Source organism: Empidonax traillii, unplaced genomic scaffold (genome assembly GCF_003031625.1).
Source record: "Empidonax traillii isolate 1590-97213 ecotype Southwest subspecies unplaced genomic scaffold, ASM303162v1 scaffold221:size740363, whole genome shotgun sequence".
NCBI lineage: Eukaryota > Metazoa > Chordata > Aves > Passeriformes > Tyrannidae > Empidonax > Empidonax traillii.
The window spans coordinates 426,646-446,495 of NW_020955414.1; the positions used below are offsets into that span (position 1 = coordinate 426,646).

At 39.3% G+C, this 19,850-nt stretch overlaps 1 protein-coding gene across 2 annotated transcripts; it reads left to right on the forward strand.

Moving 5' to 3' along the window:
- The first annotated feature begins 658 nt into the window (after positions 1-658).
- On the forward strand, positions 659-11,899 carry RXYLT1 (ribitol xylosyltransferase 1). Of its 2 annotated transcripts, XM_027887767.1 has the most exons (6): positions 659-829; positions 1,192-1,368; positions 2,388-2,490; positions 7,690-8,004; positions 9,646-9,816; positions 10,916-11,899. In XM_027887767.1, exons 1-6 carry the CDS (start codon positions 685-687, stop codon positions 11,331-11,333), a joined length of 1,329 nt encoding a protein of 442 aa, XP_027743568.1. In that variant the 5' UTR covers positions 659-684; the 3' UTR covers positions 11,334-11,899. The 2 variants fall into 2 exon arrangements, with proteins under 2 accessions (XP_027743568.1, XP_027743569.1); XM_027887768.1 differs by lacking the exons at positions 659-829; positions 1,192-1,368 and adding an exon at positions 4,624-4,691.
- The last annotated feature ends 7,951 nt before the right edge of the window (positions 11,900-19,850 follow it).

Consider the following 19,850-nt stretch of genomic DNA (forward strand, 5'->3'; position numbering starts at 1 on the left):
GTAATTCAATTAAATTAAGGATTTGGCAGTAGGCTGACTGTAAGCCTATTTCAGAAGCCTATGTCACCTTTTAGTTGAGAATAAGCAGATGTCCATTGAATGAATTGTAGGTCAGGGTCAGAACAATAAACTTTAGAGTACATAAGGAAAAAACAGATCAAGAAAAAAACCACATAGGTCCAGAGCAGGCTGCAGGGTTGTGCAGTGCATTATCATCTATACTTTTTTATATTCTCTGTCTCTCTCTGCTCCGGGTATGTGAAAGTCACTGTGCTTTTGGCTACCATCATGGTGTTTGCAAACAGACTGGCAGACGCTTTGCAGAAGCTGTAACACCTGCCCTTAACAAGGACTCGTGGATAGCCTAAAAAGGGCTTCAACTCTCTCTTACTATGGCACACGGCTCAGTTTGACCGGTCCACAGCTCCCCCCATTGTAACATATTCCCATGACTTGACCGTGCTGTTCACCTGTCCGTTTACAACCCGGTTACACCTTATCACTCGGCCGTGCCGGCAGCGCTGCGGGTGCTGTTGGGCAGTGCAGGGCATGGCATCGGCGGCTCTGACCCTCCTCGGCAGGGAGCGCAGCCCAGGGCCGCGGGCGGAGGCTCCTCCCGCCGCCGCCGCCGCCGCCGCCGCCTCCCGGCTGCCCCCGCCGGGCCGTCCGCCCGCGCCGGGCGGGATGCGGGGCGCTCGCCGGCGGCTCTGCTCCGCCCTGATCCTCGCGTACGCGCTCTTCTCCCTCTACGCGGCCTACACCGTGTTCCTGCGGCCGCGCCGCTCCGCCGCCCCTCGCCCTCCGCACCGGGACCGCCGCGGCCAGCGAGGTGAGCGGGGTGGCTTCGGGCCGCCCGGCGCAGCCTGGCCTGGCCGCGCCCGGCGGCGCCGCTGAGGGGGCCGGGGCGGCGGGCGGGGCCCGGAGGCAGCTCTTGAGGGAGAGCAGAGCTCGGGCCGCAGCCCCACTGCTCCCCGCTGGGCCCGCGCAGGCCGCGGCCATTTCCCCAGCGCCGCGGGAGGCACCGGGGCACGGCCCGGCGGCAAAGGAGGGGGAGGCGGCGGTAGTGGCGGCGTGCCCGGCCTGGGGCTGTGGGAGGGTTGTCAGGTGATGCTTGAAATTATGGATTCCAGAAAATTATTCAGTTTTTCTAAGCCCGTGGATATGACCGTTTTACGTAAATTACGCTTTTAGGTTTTACAGACCATGTTGCCTTGGGAAACGAATGGAATCCATGGGAAGAGGACGAGAAAAACGAGCTGGCTGCTTCTCAGCAGAGATACGAAACTTATCTTAAGATGATAAAATATGCGAGATCTCACCTAGAACAGACCAGTCTTAAAGTACAGATTTGGGGAAAAGCAGCAATTGGTAAGCAGATGTAACCAATGTCTGTTTATCACATAACCTTTCTGATATAGTATTTTCCCCTGCTTTTTAACGACTAAAATTTATGTATATGATTCAATAGTATGTATGTCTGTACATGAAGAGCGTTAAGGAAGTGGTAGCTGTTAACTCGAATTTGTACCAATGTAAGAGTAGTTATGCTTCAGTTTCTTTGTATCAGTTCTTTTCAAGGCTGTTTTTTGCATCTGGCAAAGAAAATGTCTCAAACAGCAGAGAAACACAGTTACTTTTTTAATCCAGTCTAGTTTACAGTGCAACACAGGAACAGGCCTCTTATTTGGCTAAACGAGACTCTTTATTTTTGTCACATTTACACTTCGTGAAATAAAGCATCACACAGTGTGAAAGAAACCATTTTCTGTGCTGCAGTACTGCTGCCAGTGATGAGCTTGGAAATTCTTCTGTTGTAGAAGACATGGAGTTTACTCTTTACATAACCGGGGAGACAAAGTCTTCTCAAGCTCTTTAACTACTACTGACAACATAGAATTTTTCTTATTTTAGCTTTTCAAAAATGCCAAATTTCCAGCTTCAGGTAAACTTGCATTGTAGAACACATTGGTAAATTAGCTGGTGGCACATTTCATCACAAAAAAAAATGTTGTGTTTCACAAAAGCTTAAAAGAAGTATGCTTGTCCTTAAAATGCTGATTAAAATTTGCTCATTTTTAAGTGGTATGTGTGCTGGAAAGAGATGCTAACAGAAGTAGTGGTATATCTTTATCTACATATCTTGTGTCAGCCAGAGAATATCTTAAAGTGCCCCAGTATGGGAAAAATTAATCTGAACTAATTCAAAGTCATACAGAATTTGAGAGCAGTGTCCCCATTATATATGAAGCTCTGACATTTCTTTCCCAAGAAAGAAATTTTCCCATCCCATTGTGATGCTTTTTCGTTTCCCAGAAGTTATTTGCTAGGAGTTTAGAGTGGGCAAGATCTGCGCATTCAAATTCTCCCTCATGTCTTCATTTATGTAGGTCTTTACCTTTGGCAACATATTTTTGGAGGGCACCTTGAGCCAGCTGATGTGACTGCACAGTGGAGAGAAGGAAGCCAAAAAGCTGGAAAAACACATTTCAGGTGTTGTTCATGATGTTGATTTCAGTTGTGTAAAATTTAACGAATAATGCATTAGAAAGTTAAAGTACATTATAAGATGCACAGGTGCATTATTTTGCCTGTCTCAAAGTTATAGTTATTTCAGTATCAGCTGCAAGTCCTTTTAATTTTTTTGTGTTTTGATAACTATGGAAAATGTATACAACTTCTCATTCATTCAGTCATATAGTTTATTCATGAAACATGAACTTGGTAAACCCAGCTAATCCTAGCCCAAACATGTCACTGTTAAAAGATAGAAAACCAGGGAGCAATTTCATCTGTTTTATGAAGGTTTGTGTTATTTGAAAAAAATAGAGAAAGACTTATCAGTGCTGAGAGGAAGGACACACTGGGGGGTGGGGCATACAATCCTCAGAGAAGTCTTAAGAACTGGAGTTTAGGGGATCATAGTTGATGAAAACAAGCATGGAATTTTGAGGCAAGAGGAGGTCTCCTGCTGTTTGGTTTCTCTGAATTCAGGGAAGAAGGACTTGGCTCATTTGGTCATAAATAGGATTGCATCAAAACCCTAATTTGTTTCTGCATATAACAAAGGCAGTCTGTGAGGGCTAGCATCTGGTTAGCTATTTGCCTTGCAAAACAAATTTTATATGTAAAGGAAGATTACCCTTAAAGCACTGTATGCTTTAAAAATGGCGTTCAGCCTGTGATCATGCATGTTTTAAGACTGATGTCAAATGTTTCATATTATTCAGTGAATCATACAGACCTTTTCTCGGACGTCCTATTTAATACCATTGCAAGGCTTTCTGAAAAGATACACTGAAGGATTTTTTTATGTTTGGCCGGTTAGCCAGTCTGCAGTACTAGATCTCCTCCAACATTAAGTCCCTTGCACCCACCTATTAAAAAGGTTTTCTCTTAATACATAAATTACACACATAAACAAGTGTAACTTCTGAAAAATGTCTTGTTTCAGAAGGGTTTTTTTTTCCTTACACATTAAGATGTGGTCCTAGTTGAAATTTGCAGTTAGGATTTGAAGTAAATATGTGATAGTGAACTGAAAGGGGTTTTTAAGTGATCACAAAAGTTTTCTATAATTTTGAATTGTTTAATAATGTATCTAATGGTGAACATGATTCAGGCCATAGATTATTTTCAGTAATGTCTGCATCACATTCATAAGAGGCTAAAACTGTTTTCTAGAAAGATACATAGACTTAATTTATGCATAGCAATTATTAAAGAGTCTGTCTTATATCTCAAGAAATTGATGAAATTGTGTACTCTTAAAAAAATAGCTATATTCCTTGTCTGCAAATAAAAGATGATCCTACAATATTAGAGAATCAACTATGAATGAGGCTACTGCATCTTGGTAGTCTCCTTGACAGAGCAAGAGAGCTTTCCATTTACAAATTTAGAGAAAGAATACAATGCTTTCTTGAATAAGGACCAGTGTCTGTAGTGCTGTCTTTGTGGGAAGAGACTTTGTTGTTCCCCGAATTAAAATCTCAGAAGTCCAGAATTAAAATCCACAGAAATCCATGACATTCTGCCAGATAGGTTATCTTCTTGACATTCACATGAGAATTTCTTTCAAGCCCTTGCTTTTCAAGCCACGTTTACAACATGAAAATAATTTGCTGCACTTAATGAGTCTGTCACCTGACTGATTATGATTATTTTCCTTCTGGTGTGCCTGTTTCAAGTGATTAATAACCTCACATGGTTCCTTAGGATATGCACATCTCGAAGAAAAACTTCTATACTTCCATTTAAATATCTTCTTGTTATGTTTAGATGGACCAGGGATAATAGAGTCCTTATTTTAATGGGATGCTAGATCCTATAAAGTACAATGCTTAAGTTTGGTACTAACATAACAAAAGTTAACTTTTGAAAGTCTAGTAGGAGCTTGTTGTGCAAAGTATAGAAAATATGCAAATATCACTGTTAGTTAACAGCTAGGCTTCTGAAATGAAATAGCTGAAGTTCTGCTTTTTACTCTCATTGGAAATACTGTTTTGTATTTTTGTTGTGAAGAAGAATTAGTACATGATTTTGGCTGCTCACTGGTTATAAGATTTTCTAGAATTGTTGACTTTACTGCCTGGCTGAGGTAAATTATCTCCATTTGATTACTAGATGAGGCTAGAGGGAACTAGCTGAGGTGACACATTTGGAGAATATGTGCTGCTCCGCAGTTTTTTGTGGTAAGTCTAATGATTGTTAAAAAATAGAGGTCTCATAAATATTTTCGAAGCGTACCAAGTCTAAAGACACAAAAATGCCAAAATATCACTTGAACATAGTTGCATGAATTTTGTATATTTATGGTGGAGAATAAACGTATTTAATACAGATTTTGCTGGCTTCAAACTTTCACCAAAGAAGCTGCCTAAAGAATACTGAAAGCATCAGCTTCTCCATGAAATGCAGGGATGTTTTATCTAAAAACATGAGTGGAGAAGGAACAGCATAGCTGTGGATTTTAGTGGCATGTTGGCATTTTCATACAAGAGGCAAGAGAGCAGGATTTAGCACTTTATAGCACTTCTCTCCTGTCATCTAAGAAGATGTTGTAGAGCAGGGAGTGCCATACTACTTGCCTCTTATTATTTAGTAACAGCATTCCTAAATTTCTGTTCCACTGATTACACCCTCTATTTTAGAAACATTCAATGCTGCCTTGCCTCAGTCCCTGTTAACCCCAGTTGTTCAGCAATTACTTACCATTCTCCCACCCTCTGTGCACAAGTTGCAACCCTCTTGATTCATGCCAGAATGAAAGCATATTCATCAAAAAAGTCAACCTGCAAAGGCTTTTATCAGTCAGAGGATTCCACCAGGGATACCTTGTGGCAATTCAATTTTAATAAAGCCTTTTAGTGAAGCTTTTTGAAAATCCAAATACACTACGTCTACTGGATCTTCTTTATCTGTGTTCTTATTGACACACTCATAGATCTTCATCAGATTAGTAAAATAGGATAATAATGTCCAGCAGTGCTTGGTATTTGATCAGTGATCTTACCTTTTGATAAGATGCAGTGATCTTACTATTTATTACAGACTCTTCCAGAGAGGGAATTCATGCTGACTGGTCTCCTCTAGGGTCCTTTAAAATTGTTTCGGTAGATGGGAGTTTTGTGTTGGTGGGTAAGACCCCTTATCAAGCATAGCATCTCCTCATAATGACACCCGCACGCCTTTGCCAGCAATTCTGCAATTTCATGTTCCTTCAAAACTCTCAAGCGAATGCCACCCAGGTCCCAATCCTCTGATATCATACTTGCTGTACTTCTTTCTGAAGAGAATGAATTAACATGTAGGAGTCTTCCTTGCTTTTCTATTAATTTGTATGGGTTTTGGGAAGTCTGTGTTGTTTACTTTTTGGATTGAAGTGCTGGGCTTCTTATATAGTGTTTTTGAACAGTCTACAAACTCCTTGAAAGCTTCTTGTGATTTGGACTGCTCCTTTCAAAGTTCTTATCCTGATTTTCTCATTTTTGTGTAATTCCTTTGTTGCATATGGAGTATCTCTACACTATTTAGTATAATCTCTCCTGCTGCAAGTGCTAAACTTAATCATATTGCTGTTATGGAGTGACTGTGTGACTAATACCTTTGGAATTGGGTCTGGAAGACTCAGTCTAGAATACTATCTTTTTGTATTGATTCTATGACTAGTAAGGAAGAGCAAGGACTTTGTAGAAAGCAAGTCATGTATTTAGTCCAAAAAAATGTAATCTCCCCATACTGTCTTTGATCTAGCCTTCATGTGAGTAGTTAGTGCTGTTAGTACTACTGCCTTAATTTTGCAGCTTTTGTAATCTCCCTTACTTTTCCCAATCCCAATTGTGTTCTGACTGGGAGTTAATAGTACAACACTGTGTTTTTATTATTAAAGTATGGGATTTATAAGAGTTTCATAGTGTTTCTTTTTTTTCCCCACTGTAATTTTATGCAGTTGAACTTCATATTTTCCTACACACAGGTCAGTACTTCCTGACCTGTACATTCTGCTATTCCTGTAAAGTTGATACTCTCAAAGTGTTGTGTCACAGATAAAACCTTATCCCCTCTGTCTCTTTTTGCAAGGTGATCGTTGGACCATCTACATATCCTATTCACTATTTTAGGCATTCTGAAGCTCAGAGTATTCTCTCTTGGAATCCCAGTGATTCTGTTCTCATTGTCTGTTAAAGTTTGGATTTAAGTCTTGATCTGACTTACATTTAGTCTATTAGAAATCTTGATTCCAAGTAATGAATTTCATGAATCTTGGCTCCAAAATATGCCACTCCCACCAAGCCAGCAGCAGGTCAGCTTAACTCAGGTTTAAAATACGCTTGTCTAAGGTCAGTCTACTTCAGATAACCTCACTGGTACACACCAGCTTTTGTTGTGAATTTTTTTTAACTCACTAAGTACACTTGAACTGAAGCCGGCTGTCAATCTCAGCACTTTATGAGTTAAAACTCATGCTCATTATAACTTAAGTTTTGCTGATAGCTGAAAAAGTAGTAGTGCAGCAGACCTAGAAAACTTACTAAAATTATTAAAGATTTTATGCTTTTGCTACCTGAGTGAAATTTCTCTGTTAAATGCATTGTACAAGATCTACAAATGCCATTTTCTACCTAAAATGTTTGTGCTTACTAGCATGTGCACCCAACCTAAGTTTACATTTGGAGAGATACCTCTTCTGTTACTGATTCTGCTCAGTAGAAACTTAACCAAAATTACTGAGAAAAGTAGTATGCCAGACCAGCTAACTGTCTCTCTTAATGATACCTGGTTTAGTATACTCACCAGGTTTTTGGGAGGGCCTTTCTCTTGTTCTAATACAGCAGTCATTGGTTATTACTGGAATTAAGACCTTTGGTGAACATCAAAGTACACCACTTTTTTAGAGGTGATTGATTTACTCAAATTTTTAGGTTTGAGTGTAGTACTAGTTCTGATTTATTGACAAAATACTTTATTTAAGTCTAAATCTCCTTTTTACCAGCAAAGATGAAGGCAACCTTACTCCTGTGTTAAGCAGTAGATACTATCAGAAGTGGTTACAGTTTGCAGTGTATTACATCTGCTTTATTGATGAAAAAATAGTCTCAGGATTACGGACTCTGTAGTAAGGATGTTTAGAGGATTAAGGTCAATAATTTGTCTTAGGGATGTTTACTGTTCGCATTTTGGTTTTCTCAGCTTCCTCACTGGCCCATCTGTAGTTCCCGGGTACTTCTCGGTGGAAGCGGAGCATGTCGTGCTGGTGCTGAACGGGAGGGAACCGGCGAAGGTGGCGTCCGCCACCCAGTGGCTGCACTACGCACAAACGCTGATGCAGACACACAAAATCCGACACGTGGCGGTGGTGCTGCTCGGGAACGAGCAGTGCAACAACGGGTGGATTCAGCCATACCTGAAAAGAAACGGAGGATTTGTAAATCTGCTCTTTGTTACCTATGACTGTGCGTTCGTAAATGAAGAAGATATTTTCCAGTGGCCTTTGGGAGTAGCTACGTAAGTGCTGTAGACAGAAGTTGCAATTGAAACAAGTGTTGAGCATGAGGTATGGAAAATATGACTGAGTGTTACTGCTCGTGCCCAAAACACTTACAGTAAGTAAATTGTAGAACGTGATCCTAATAATTATTTTATAAATCAAGCTTTGGGATCTTTTGAAATTGCATTTAGAAATAAAAATTATAATAGGAAAAGAATGTTAGCATTTAGGGAGCTTGAAAGGCTTTCTGTTTATTTTTTCTTTAGAAGATTTATTCTTGAGACGTATCATATCATATGTACCAGAGACATGGGGGATTTAAAAGATACTTATGTAATTAAACTTCAGGTACTACTTGCTCAGGAAAGGAAAGATGATACTGGTGGTACTTTTTTTAACCCTCATTATGGCTCTTTAAAGGCAATTGTGTGCTCCGCATTTTGAGTTGTTATACTCCAGTATCATAGCAGCATAAGCTGGCTTAACTATATGCTTACAAAAACATTTTTATTATACTTATCTGCTCAGACTACTTAGTGGAGTAATTAAAGGCTCGGTTCAGTTAGATACACTCTTACTTCTTATTAACAGAGAGTTAATAGTGGTTTAGCTACTTATCATGGTAATATAAGATGAAAAGAGTATAGGATTATTTTCATATCTTGTATTGAATTTGAATTCAATTTCCTGTATTGATCCAGTTGGCTCAATCTGGAAAACTGTATGGAGTTTTTTATATATAGCTTGAACTTACAGTGTCTCTGAATATGATAAATTTGGATTATTGATAGTGTCAGAAAATTGTTGGCATTGGAAGTTCCTAAGCAAAAAGAAGTTGAATTTTGAGATGCAGAGATTAAGGTGACAGTTAACAGAAAATAACATTTACAACAATAAACTAGGGTGCAAAGCTGGGTGGAGGAAGATAAATATGGTATCAAAATGGAGGTTTGCACACCAAGGAGTGTAAAACATGTGGTTAAAGGTGTGAACGTGTGCCAGATTTTCCAAGTGAAGAGAGAAAATGAAGATATAGAATGCTGTGAAAATATTTGTCATGACGGAAAAAATGGTTCTCAGAAAGTAAGCGAATTAATATTCATCACACAGGAGAAGAATCAGGAAAGGACTGTTCTATCAAATAATGTACAACAAGCTTTTTAGTAGCCAAAAGATTAGATTATTGAAGTCCACTCAGATCAAAGTGAGATTTTGCTTTGAGAGGTTAGCAGTGGTATTTTCAGTTGATAGGCATGCCCAGAGATTAAGGTAGCTGAGACTTAAAACACCATAGTTAACCTGGCCATTTCAGTCAAAACTTTTGGTTGCATCAAGAACAACTGCTTTGGAAAAGCATGTTACTCAAGGACATTTTGTAACATGCACACATAGTATTTTTGATATTGAAAAAAGATACAAGTATTTTGGAAAGTCTCTGATGAGAGTGGTGGGGGCAAAGAGAATAAAGACCTGCTTTTAGGGCAGGACTTGAAGTCTTTTGCATGTGTGTGGTTTGCTGTCTGTGTTTATAGATGTGGATTGGCAACAAACAGGTGCTTTTAGTCTTAAAATCTGATGCAGTAAAGATGAAATAGTGCAAAATGTTTTTCCTTTGGTGTAAAACATATAGTTGTCTAATTTATACATTGTTTTTACAGCTACAGAAATTTTCCAGTTGTAGAACCCAACTGGTCAATGCTACGTGATCCAAGATCATATCTGTGTAATTTCTTAGGAACAGTGTATAAGAACTCTTCTAGAGAAACCTTAATGGAAATTCTGAAGCAGGATGGGCTTGACAAACTTTGCTGGATTGCACCCAGAGAACAGTAAGATTTTTAATTTATTTCATGAAAATATTCAGATTTTTTTTGCCTGGTTCATTATTACTAATCTTTTCTTGAGCATTAAAAAATATTACAAATAAAGGTAATCGGTCACAATTAAATCAGAGAACACTGCTGAGACTCTGTTTGTGTAGGTCTTCATAACATAACAGCCTTTCTGTTCCTATACTTTACATAAAGCATATTTTTAAATGCATAGAAAAATCTCCTAGATATACAACCATCGAAGATCATCTTGGTTTTTTTTCTTGAATACATTTGATTATGGTGGCAGAAGAAATATTTGTCTTGTGTTTTGTGTGGTTTAATGTCTTTAGCAGAAGAAAGAAGACAACCCTATTTTGCTGTGTTCCATATAAGAGATTGATTTAATCTGTATAGCACAGTTGTTTTTTATTTCAAGTAGGTGCAACAGATCTTTTGACTAACAAGAGTAGGGTTCTGACTGTATTTCTTAATTTTGAAAAGCAGCACTTATAAAATGTTTGATAGCAGGCACAGCAGTGCTTTAGGAAGACCTCAGCTGCCCTGATGAAGAATCTCGGGAGATGGATTGTATCTGTGACATAAACTCTCATCTCACAGACATTCTGAAGCACTTCAGGAGATGGATTCTGGTTACATGGATTGCTTTGCATCCTAACTTTTGAAAAACAAAACTCTACTCATGTAAAGTATTTAAGGCCAAACAAAGTCATTAAAAAGTCCATGAAGTGTCTCCCTGTTTGTCTATTTCTAAACTGTGCTGTGAAATAAATTGACATATGCGTCATCCGAGTCATGCAGAAGATTTAAAATGGCATTTCAATGTTTCTTACACTTCTATGTATTAATATTTTCCTAAAAGGACCACATCTAACATGGTTACAATCTATTTTTAACAGTGACATTTTCAATAAATTTTTAGAAGACTCTTTTAAGAGCAGTTAAGACTAAAAGTAAAAGCCCATTGATCGTGTATGTAGTATAAAATTCTTACATTTTCATCTTTATGCATAGTTGAAATTAAAGCATATCACTTATTTTCTTGTTGCAGTGCCAGTGGGAAAAATATTAATTTTCAGCCTCTTTACTTTCCTAGGTGGCAGCCTCAAGAAACAAACGAAAGTTTCAAAAACTATCAAGATGCCTTGCTGCAAAGTGATTTGACATTGTGCCCAGTGGGAATAAATACAGAATGTTACAGAATTTATGAAGCCTGTTCATATGGATCTCTGCCTGTTATAGAAGATGTGATGACACCGGGTGATTGCGGAAATTCATCAATGTACCACAGTGCTCCATTACAATTATTAAAAACCATGGGGGCTCCATTTATCTTTATTAAAAACTGGAATGAGCTTCCTGCTGTTCTAGAGAAAGAAAAAAAAATGAGCTTACAAGAAAAGATTCAAAGGAGAAAAAAGCTTTTAGAATGGTATCAAAACTTCAAAGCATGGATGAAACAGAAATTCATTATTACTTTGGAAAATTCATTTTTGCCCAGTGATAAAGGATAAATTGTCCCTTTTGAAAATCTAGAACAGATTGCTGGCCTAATTTCCATTAACCTTCTGAGGCAGCTTTTACAGAAAAGTAATCTCACAGGGTGGATTTTAAAGTCAACAGAATCCTTTTAAAGTCAACAGAATTGCTCTAGCTTGGCCAAGAGCTTCATTTGTCCCTTCATTCTTAACGATTTTCAGAGAGGTTGTTGACTTAGTAGGGTGGTACTCTGCAAGGATGACAACAATTTTATTACTATTTTCACAATTTCCATGTTGCTGTGTGACCTGATGAAATTTTTTTTAGGAGAATATCTTCGAACGTGAACTTTTAAAAATCCAACTTAAAAACATCAGTTGTGTTTGAAGAAAGAAGAATGAAAGCTGTGTGGCACAGGGTACTTTATTATTTAGAGTGAAGAAGAAAAGTATTACAGCAAAATTGCCAGGTTTAGCACATCCCAGTAAGTGCTTGTTCTGAAAATGTGAACCGTTTACTTGATTGACATTTCATTTCCAAGAAAGTGGCTATAAAGCTAATTAAAGACTGTGAAATAAAAATGTATATTTCAAGGTAAAAATAGAGAACTCTTTCTTAGAAATACTTCAAGCACTACATTTCCCCTTTAGCTTCAGTGATCAGTAGGGCTTTCTTTAATTTCTGTTTAGTCTTGGGATGTACATTTCTGCATTTCTGCTGCAGGAACATTCATTACCTGCAGTTACAGCTGTATATTCTAAACACCAGGCCTTAAATATGAACCTGTTTGTAGCTTACCAGGTTTCTCAAGATCTGCTGAAACTTGTCAACTCCAAAAGAAGTATAATATTGCATGTTTATGGAACTACGTGTAGTACCACAAACAGTTTCAATGTTTTTTTTTGTTAAATGTAGCTGAAAGGATCTGTCACTGTTCTTGCCCATCAGGAATGAGTCTGTGCTGTTACCTGTGTGTTTGGCAGAGCAGTGTGACTGCATACACACCACTGGCATAACCAAAGAGCCTGTAATAGTTTTGTGTCTTAAGCAGCATGATATATGGGTTCATTCTCATGCAGGAATTCAAAGGCCAGTGCAACTCTACTGTGTGTAATGATACTGTGTGGAACTACACTCTGTGTAATGATACTGTCTAATTCTGAAATATGTGTCATAAGAACATTTCTGTGGTTTTCTTCCAGCTTTCTTGCATCCTTTCTGTGTAACACCAAAAATGGCACCAAACCAACAAATAATTCAATCAAAACCCAAAACATAAAAATATTGGGTTTTAGTTTGCTAACAGTGGATCATATCCACGATGGCTGCTCTAGATCAGGAATAAGGTATGTTTCAGAACACCTGTATTTTTAGGAGATGTATTCCACATGCTTAGAAGATGCTCTCAGAAGATAAATTATCGAAATCCAAATAATTTGAATTGTATGTCTAACGTGAATATCTGGTGACTGTCATCCACCCATATTATCTGAAATATCATGCATTTGAAATACAATGCAAACATTCCCAAATTCAGATGAAACTGCAAGTACAGCCCTCACAGCTCATCACTGAGTTGATGAGCACTGCTTGGAGGTAGAACATGTTAGAACAAATTTAGCATAAATTTCCACACTGAGGATCTGAAGTAGCCCATCAGTAGTAAACAGCACTTGGAGGGTTAGAGGAAGCTTGAGTCTATGTAATAATCATAGAATCATAAAATGGTTTGCGTTGGGAGGGACCTTAGAGATCATCTAGTTCCACCCCCCTGCCATAGGCAGGAACACTAGATGAGGTTGCCCTATCCAGCCTGGACTTGAGCAGTTCCAGTGATGGAGCATCCACACCTCTAGACAACCTGTTCCAGTGCCTCACCACTGCAATAATGTAATGTCGGTACTGTATTTTCCTTTTAACAGGATCTTTATTTCTACATAAGCTATAAAACTGCAGAGCAGTGATCTAGATAAGTATTTTTCAGCTTGTTGTCAGCAGATCCTTTGGCACTCCTCCAGGATTTCAAGGAACTGCAGAAAAAAACTCCAAGAGGGAAGTCCTTACCAGTCAGCTGAGATTCTTATAAAAAAAGGCTGCAGCTCCTCAAAAACAGTGGTATGCAGGTTGAAGTCTGAAAAACAGTTCAGTGTTACTTGGTCATAAATAGAAAAAACATGCTGCTATTCATGCAATCATTTCAAAGTAAACATGAGTTTTTCTTAAGGGAGGACAAGACGCACCAAAGTTTTCACAGAATTTCACATTGCAGATGTTTGCCTACTTTGGGAGTTCAAAGGGAAATGATTGGCATTTATCTATTTGACTTCCAAATTCATCTTCTTCAGTCCAACAGGAATTAGCACCAGAAGGAAGTTGTTTTTGTTGTATTTCCAGTGCAAGTGGAGCAAAGAGACCAAAACATCTGGAAGGCAAGGGAGGGTTCCTAATACATTAGGCAGGTTGCTCATATTTTGTTTTCTTATTCCACTGTCCAACTTGAGGGAGAGATTGTAGTTCTCCTGGTTTTACTCCCTGATACTTACTCATTGAAAAAATTGTCTACTCCATGCACTGGATCCAGAGAAAGACAACAAAACGGACCTTGGGAAAGAAAGGGTGAGACTGAGGGAGGAAAGACTGAGGAGCGCAAGAGATCAGAGAGGATGTCTTATCAGTGACAGAGGAAACTGATTGAAAAGAAGTGGTTAAGCCACTGGCAAAAAAAGATGGCACAACATGTCCATGTCGGAGTAGATAGTATCTGCTGTCAGTGAGAAGACGGTAAGTAAGTTCGGTTGTTTAATACCAAGAGAAGAATGTAAGCTCTGCTTTTGCAGTTGGCCTTCTGGTTCAAGGCTGGGATGGTGAAGCATAGCTTTTCCAGAGCACAAAACAGTGCCTCATAACCGTGCATGCCATCTCTTGGAGAGGGGCTTCTGCAAGAACTGAGCCTGCCTGGAGTCATGAATGCCATTTGTAGAATCTAGTGTTACACAGATTGCTAATTATGCAGTGTTTTGCATCATGCTTAGATTTGTATGTGGAATATATAACTCTACTAGTTTTGTTATCTGAAGCATTTCCTGCTGAGAAGAAACAGATCCAGCTTGTCCCATTTTAGTATAACTCTCCTACATTATTTGGAACCCATTAAGAGTGGCTGTGAACATGTGGTGTAAACAGTTTAAAAGATCATCTTCTAGAGAGCACAACTGTTTGTAATACTGTAGATGAGGAAGGGGCTTGCAAAGGATCTGGCTGCCATTTGCTTACGGTTCTTGGATATTAAAGTTGTGATAGTATATTTCAATAGTTAAGTTTTCTGGTATTTTTGGATATCGTCTTTCCATGACTGAAACTTACACACGGAGTGATAAAACTAAGAGTTTTCTAGAAGCCTTTCTCAGCAGTTATTAAGTGTGAATTAGGAATACTGTGTGCAGGAATCACCATTTTGTCTCTTGGCTTACTGCTCTCACCAAAACACTTGCGAAACCACAGAAATAAAATCCTGTTACTTCTTGACAAACCCTGCATGTTAAAAATAACCAGTAAGAGCTAGGCAAACTCAGGAGCAGCTTCCATGCTAGTGAGTCCTGAAATATTTCCAGGAATTGTTCTTACTGTGATTGGAAAGATGAAGGATGATTGAACAAAATTATGCTTATTTTGGACTGTTCACTGACGTTGGGAGAGGCAAAAGTATTTCAAATGCAGTTTCAGCTGTGCCTTAAGAAACTGTTGCTTCCAAGAAAATTGCTACCATAAGGCATGTTGGGCCATTTCCCAGTAGTTAAGGAGTTTAATGTTTATGTAGTGCTGTGAGTCCTACACAAAGGATTTGAAGAGTCAGACAAAAAGGAAAGAGCTGACCTGATGAAAATGTGCCTGAAAAGATGATATACAGTCTGCATTGTATCCCAGGACTTCGTGTTGCTTGGGTTTTTCACTCTCTGAATTCACAAAGTTAAATAGTTTGTACAGTAAGTCATTCTGGAATCATTCCAAAGTGATGCTATAAAAACCACGCTATGCAGCAAAAGTGACAATGGTTCTAAACTCTTCTTCTCATTCCAGCAGCTTATGCCATTAGAAAGAATTACGTGGATTTCTTACTCCTCACCAATCCATAAATCATGACTGATAATCCTCTGATAAATAAATAGCTGCAAAAGGTTACATTACTGATTGATATTTAAACTCTTTGGATGGGTCAAATTTCAGGATTTCTTCAGTGTCTCCTGAACAATAAAAACTAGTAATTGGTTGTCAATATATCTTACAAATATAAATTTCATTCACGTCTTTACTATTAATCTGAGCATGGAGGACTGCTTTGAGTGTTAAAATCTCTCACGTGACTCTAGTTTTAAAGAACGTAAAAGCTGAAAAGGCCCTAGAGGTAAAATCTAAGGGCCAAGAGGAATGCTAAAAAGAAAAAGATTGATGCCTACATACATTCTGGATTTATTTAATTCAAGATTTTTAAGAGAAAATCCATTTGAGGACTGTAACTACATAGCAGTAAAATGGTGAAGTAAAGAGTTTCAAAAAGGGCTATGTAACGTCAGTCCCCTAGGGTCTGGTGGCTAGTTTGGCTGGTATTTCAAGTGTCTCCAATTCTAGGTCCCATAAAAAAGTCTGGGTCTTCAGAAAAAACTGCTACACATGCTGAGAATCAAGACCCTGTTAAGGTTGCTGTAGTTTAGTGCCCAAAAGTCAGTGCCTGTTGATGAGAAGCTGGCCACACAGCCAGGTATTTGTACAGTACCATCTCTTACTTCCTAATTGTGTTGAATGCCTTCCTGCATTGCTATTCACATTTTCGTCTCTGAACACCCTTGGAACCCTGAGTGCAACTATGTGAGTACTGCTATAGTAGAATGCAAGATATTTCTGATCCATATTCTCACAACACAGATTTGTCAAGCATGCCATGAAATAACATTACTCATTCTCTTACCCAGACTTACAGCAGCTTCATCACACAAGGACAGGTTTAGGTAAGTATCCTCAAATTGCTTCCTATGTTCAGCACAGTCCCATTTGACAGTGCAAAATGTCTAGATTTTACATGACACCATTCACCGCTATGGTCTGCACTTTTTTCGTCTTCAGGAGTATATAATTTGTGGCTTGGGCTGATTTTTAAAACAAACAGAACTCAAGTACTATACAGTGCTTCCATTAAATATGTGCTTTGGGAAGATATGAGGTGCAAAATGAATGCATCAAGCAGAAGTGACTCATTCACTAAGATCCAGATGAAGACAATCTACTGAAAGACAGCAAGTTGTGCAGGTGGCCACAACAACAACAACAACAAAAAGAATCTCTGAATGACTGAAATTAGCCTGGTTCTTTAAGTTATTCAAACAGCATCACTATTGTCTAACAGAGTTAGTCATATTTTGAAGTTTGCTCTATCAAAGGGGTTTTTTTTCAGGGCCTAAAATACAAAGTTTCTCCATAAGTGGTTCCTATCATTTCATGTTTTTCCCTCTGCAGTGGAGTTCTTTTCTGAAGAACAAAGGTAGTCCATGGCCATGAGTAGAGATCCATTGCAATATTTCCTAGGATATGCTGAAACATCTTCCTCTGTGGCTGCTTATTAATTGCAATTTAGTATTTGTGACAACCTTTGTCAGCGGTGGGGCTCCTACGGTACTACATCTTAATGCACAAACTGCTCTGGGATGTGAGATACCTGGTATACCAGCTTGGACATGGAACTGCCACTGTGCAGCCACCAATTCAGAAACACAACCACTGGGAATTTCTGTCTTGAATGTCTTTGCTCCCACCTTTCACAGGGGGCGGTGGAGAGGGACAGTAATAGGCTCCTGGGGTATTGTCATTCTGAATATGAAAACGGAGAATTAAGGACAGCTCTGTTTCCCACAAAGCTAAATGGAGTGTACTGATTAACTGTTGTAGGAATTTAAATGGTGCTTTACAGTTCCCCCAAATTCTAGCATAGCTTTAAGACAACCAGTGATGTGTGTTCTCTGGTATGGAGTCTTTAATTGCATATCCCTTTTTGCTGGAGGGTTCAGTTTATTAATTTAATAATGTTTTATCAATGTTTGTCAATGCAGCCCTTGGTAGTGACTGTGGAGTATGATGATTCTTTTACAGTGAAAACTAAATAGTCTTACTAATGCTAAAATTGAAGACAATACTCCATCTGATGAGTACACAAGCAGGGATCTCCACGTTATGCCATGTTGTACCAATTTTCCTTCCTTCCCCTGTCTAATCAGTCTGATTGATTCTTCTAGTGTGTCTCGTCTCTTTGCTGACCCTCTTTTCACATTGTTATTTTCAGATTATAGCAAATTACTTTCTGTGTAGTAGGGATATAATCTCGTTGTCCCCATGGAGAATTTCCACTGGGTACCCAGTCTCAGTATAGATGTAATTAGGCTTTTGCTGAATTTCTACTATAGCAAAACTCATGCTGGTTCACAGCATGCTGCCAAAACATCTCTCTGTAGGCTATTATGTCAATTGAGTGCTTGTTTCTTAAACATTTAGTCTGTTGTTTAAGATTTTTGACTGACTGTATTAAGAGTTCAATGAAAAGGATTCTGTATGTGGGAGAGTATAGAGGACTACCCTCAGACATGTCTTCACTTTCCATTTTACAGCAAGGAATGTCCCTCATTCCCTGAATGAAACTTCACATGCAACTATAGATACCTGATCACAGCTTATAGTGTTTGACACCAAAGTCTTAGACGTTGGCTCGTGACTTTTGGAATCTGAATTCAGCTCCACACAACCTAAGTTACCAGGGGCCAAATGCACCAGAGAATATTCACATCCAGTATAAAGCCTAGGGCAGATCAGTTCTGCATAGATTCGCTATCCAAAGGACCAGTCCTTTCAACTGCTGCTAAGACAGCCTGTGGTACTTGACCTGCAGGTGAGCTGTGAAACACCACAAAGTGGTCCTTGAAACTGTTGCTTTTATTGTTTCTCAATTGCAAAGGCACATTCTCACAGGCAGATAGATAAACAAGAAGTTCCCCTGCTGCCAGCATTTGTAGTGAAAGAAGATGGCTTCCTTTGCTATTGGTTTTTATTAAAGAATTTGCAAACGCGACATACAACTTTATTAAAAAATTATCTATCTGGAAAGTATTTTACTATTATTTCCTCCATCATCAAAGAGTATGATGGAAGGTGGAGGATAGCTGTGTGCTCCTTTGTTTTAAAACCTACTGATTATTCCAGACGTCCCAACCCTTACCAGCAGAAACCTCCCTACTTTTTGTGCCTCACCATGCCCTGAATCCCCTGGTCTGGTCAGGGCTGAGCAAATCCTTGCTCTTCTCCATCCAGCTGTCACTCCTCAGACTATGCATTCTCGTGTTCATTTCCCTCAGGGCCCTTACACGTGGCCACAGCATGCCTAATGCACACCTCCTGAGTTGGATTCTACAAAAAGGAAAGGCAACTGGCTTGTTCAAAAAGCAGTACCTCTCCAAAGAAGGGGATTATGCCTGTTCTTTCATGTCACTGTTCAGGCATGAGAGCACTTCCCCCATGTGAAAATTTGGCTCACTTCCCTTTTCCACCTCTGAAAACTTGAACCCACACATTCCAGCTCCCAGAATGCAAAATGCACCAAATGTCAGCATAGACTAGAGTTGATCTTTCTCCATTTAAAGTCATCCCACTCTTCACAAAACCTTCCAGCACTCGCTGGAATAGCAAATATGTATTTGTTATGCCATCCACCTAGAGGACAGACATCCTGAGTTCCCGTCTCTGTTCCAGATGTTCATGTATTTCACAAAGCATAATCATTAGACAACACCACTTTCCCATCACTTATTGCAACCCTCTCTGTACCTTGTATGGCAACTCAGTTCTTCAGGGACTGAGGCATAACTCAGTGCTGGGAGCTGCAGATCACACACATAAGCTGAACACCACAAGGCTGAGTGTGACACCACAGCAATGTCCTGGCCAAACCCAACCCAGCACACCTCTGTGCCTCTGATCCAGTATGAGCAAAGGACACTACACCTATACAGCATAAACCAGGGCAAGGCTATAAGCTTAGGTCTGAAAGCTGTAACACTACCTCCCTTGTGCATCCAAATGCAGCATCTGCACAAGCCTCTCAGGCTCACAAGGAGCAGCAACGTGATGTGCACCGCAATCTCTTGGCTATCATGATTGCCTCTGGCTCCTGTTCTTGCAACATGCCCAAAATGGCATTGTAAATGTGGAGTCAAATAATGTTAATAAAAATGGGCTTATAAACATTTTAGAAAGAAACAGAGCAGCAAGAGGATTGTACCTAAATAGCAACTTACAAACCCCTGAGTTTAGCTCTGGCTCCACAAAACCCTCTCTTCCAGTTTTCCTGTTTGGAGAAAAATAGTATCTCCCCCACTTCCCATAGATGCAGCTGCTTTGAAGCTGTACAGATCTGCTGGTGTTTGGTCACTAGGCCAACGATTCAGAGCGTTGTACAAATCTGTATATGCAATCCTTGTGTTGGACAACTACACATTTTGAAACTTGGGGAGTTTGAG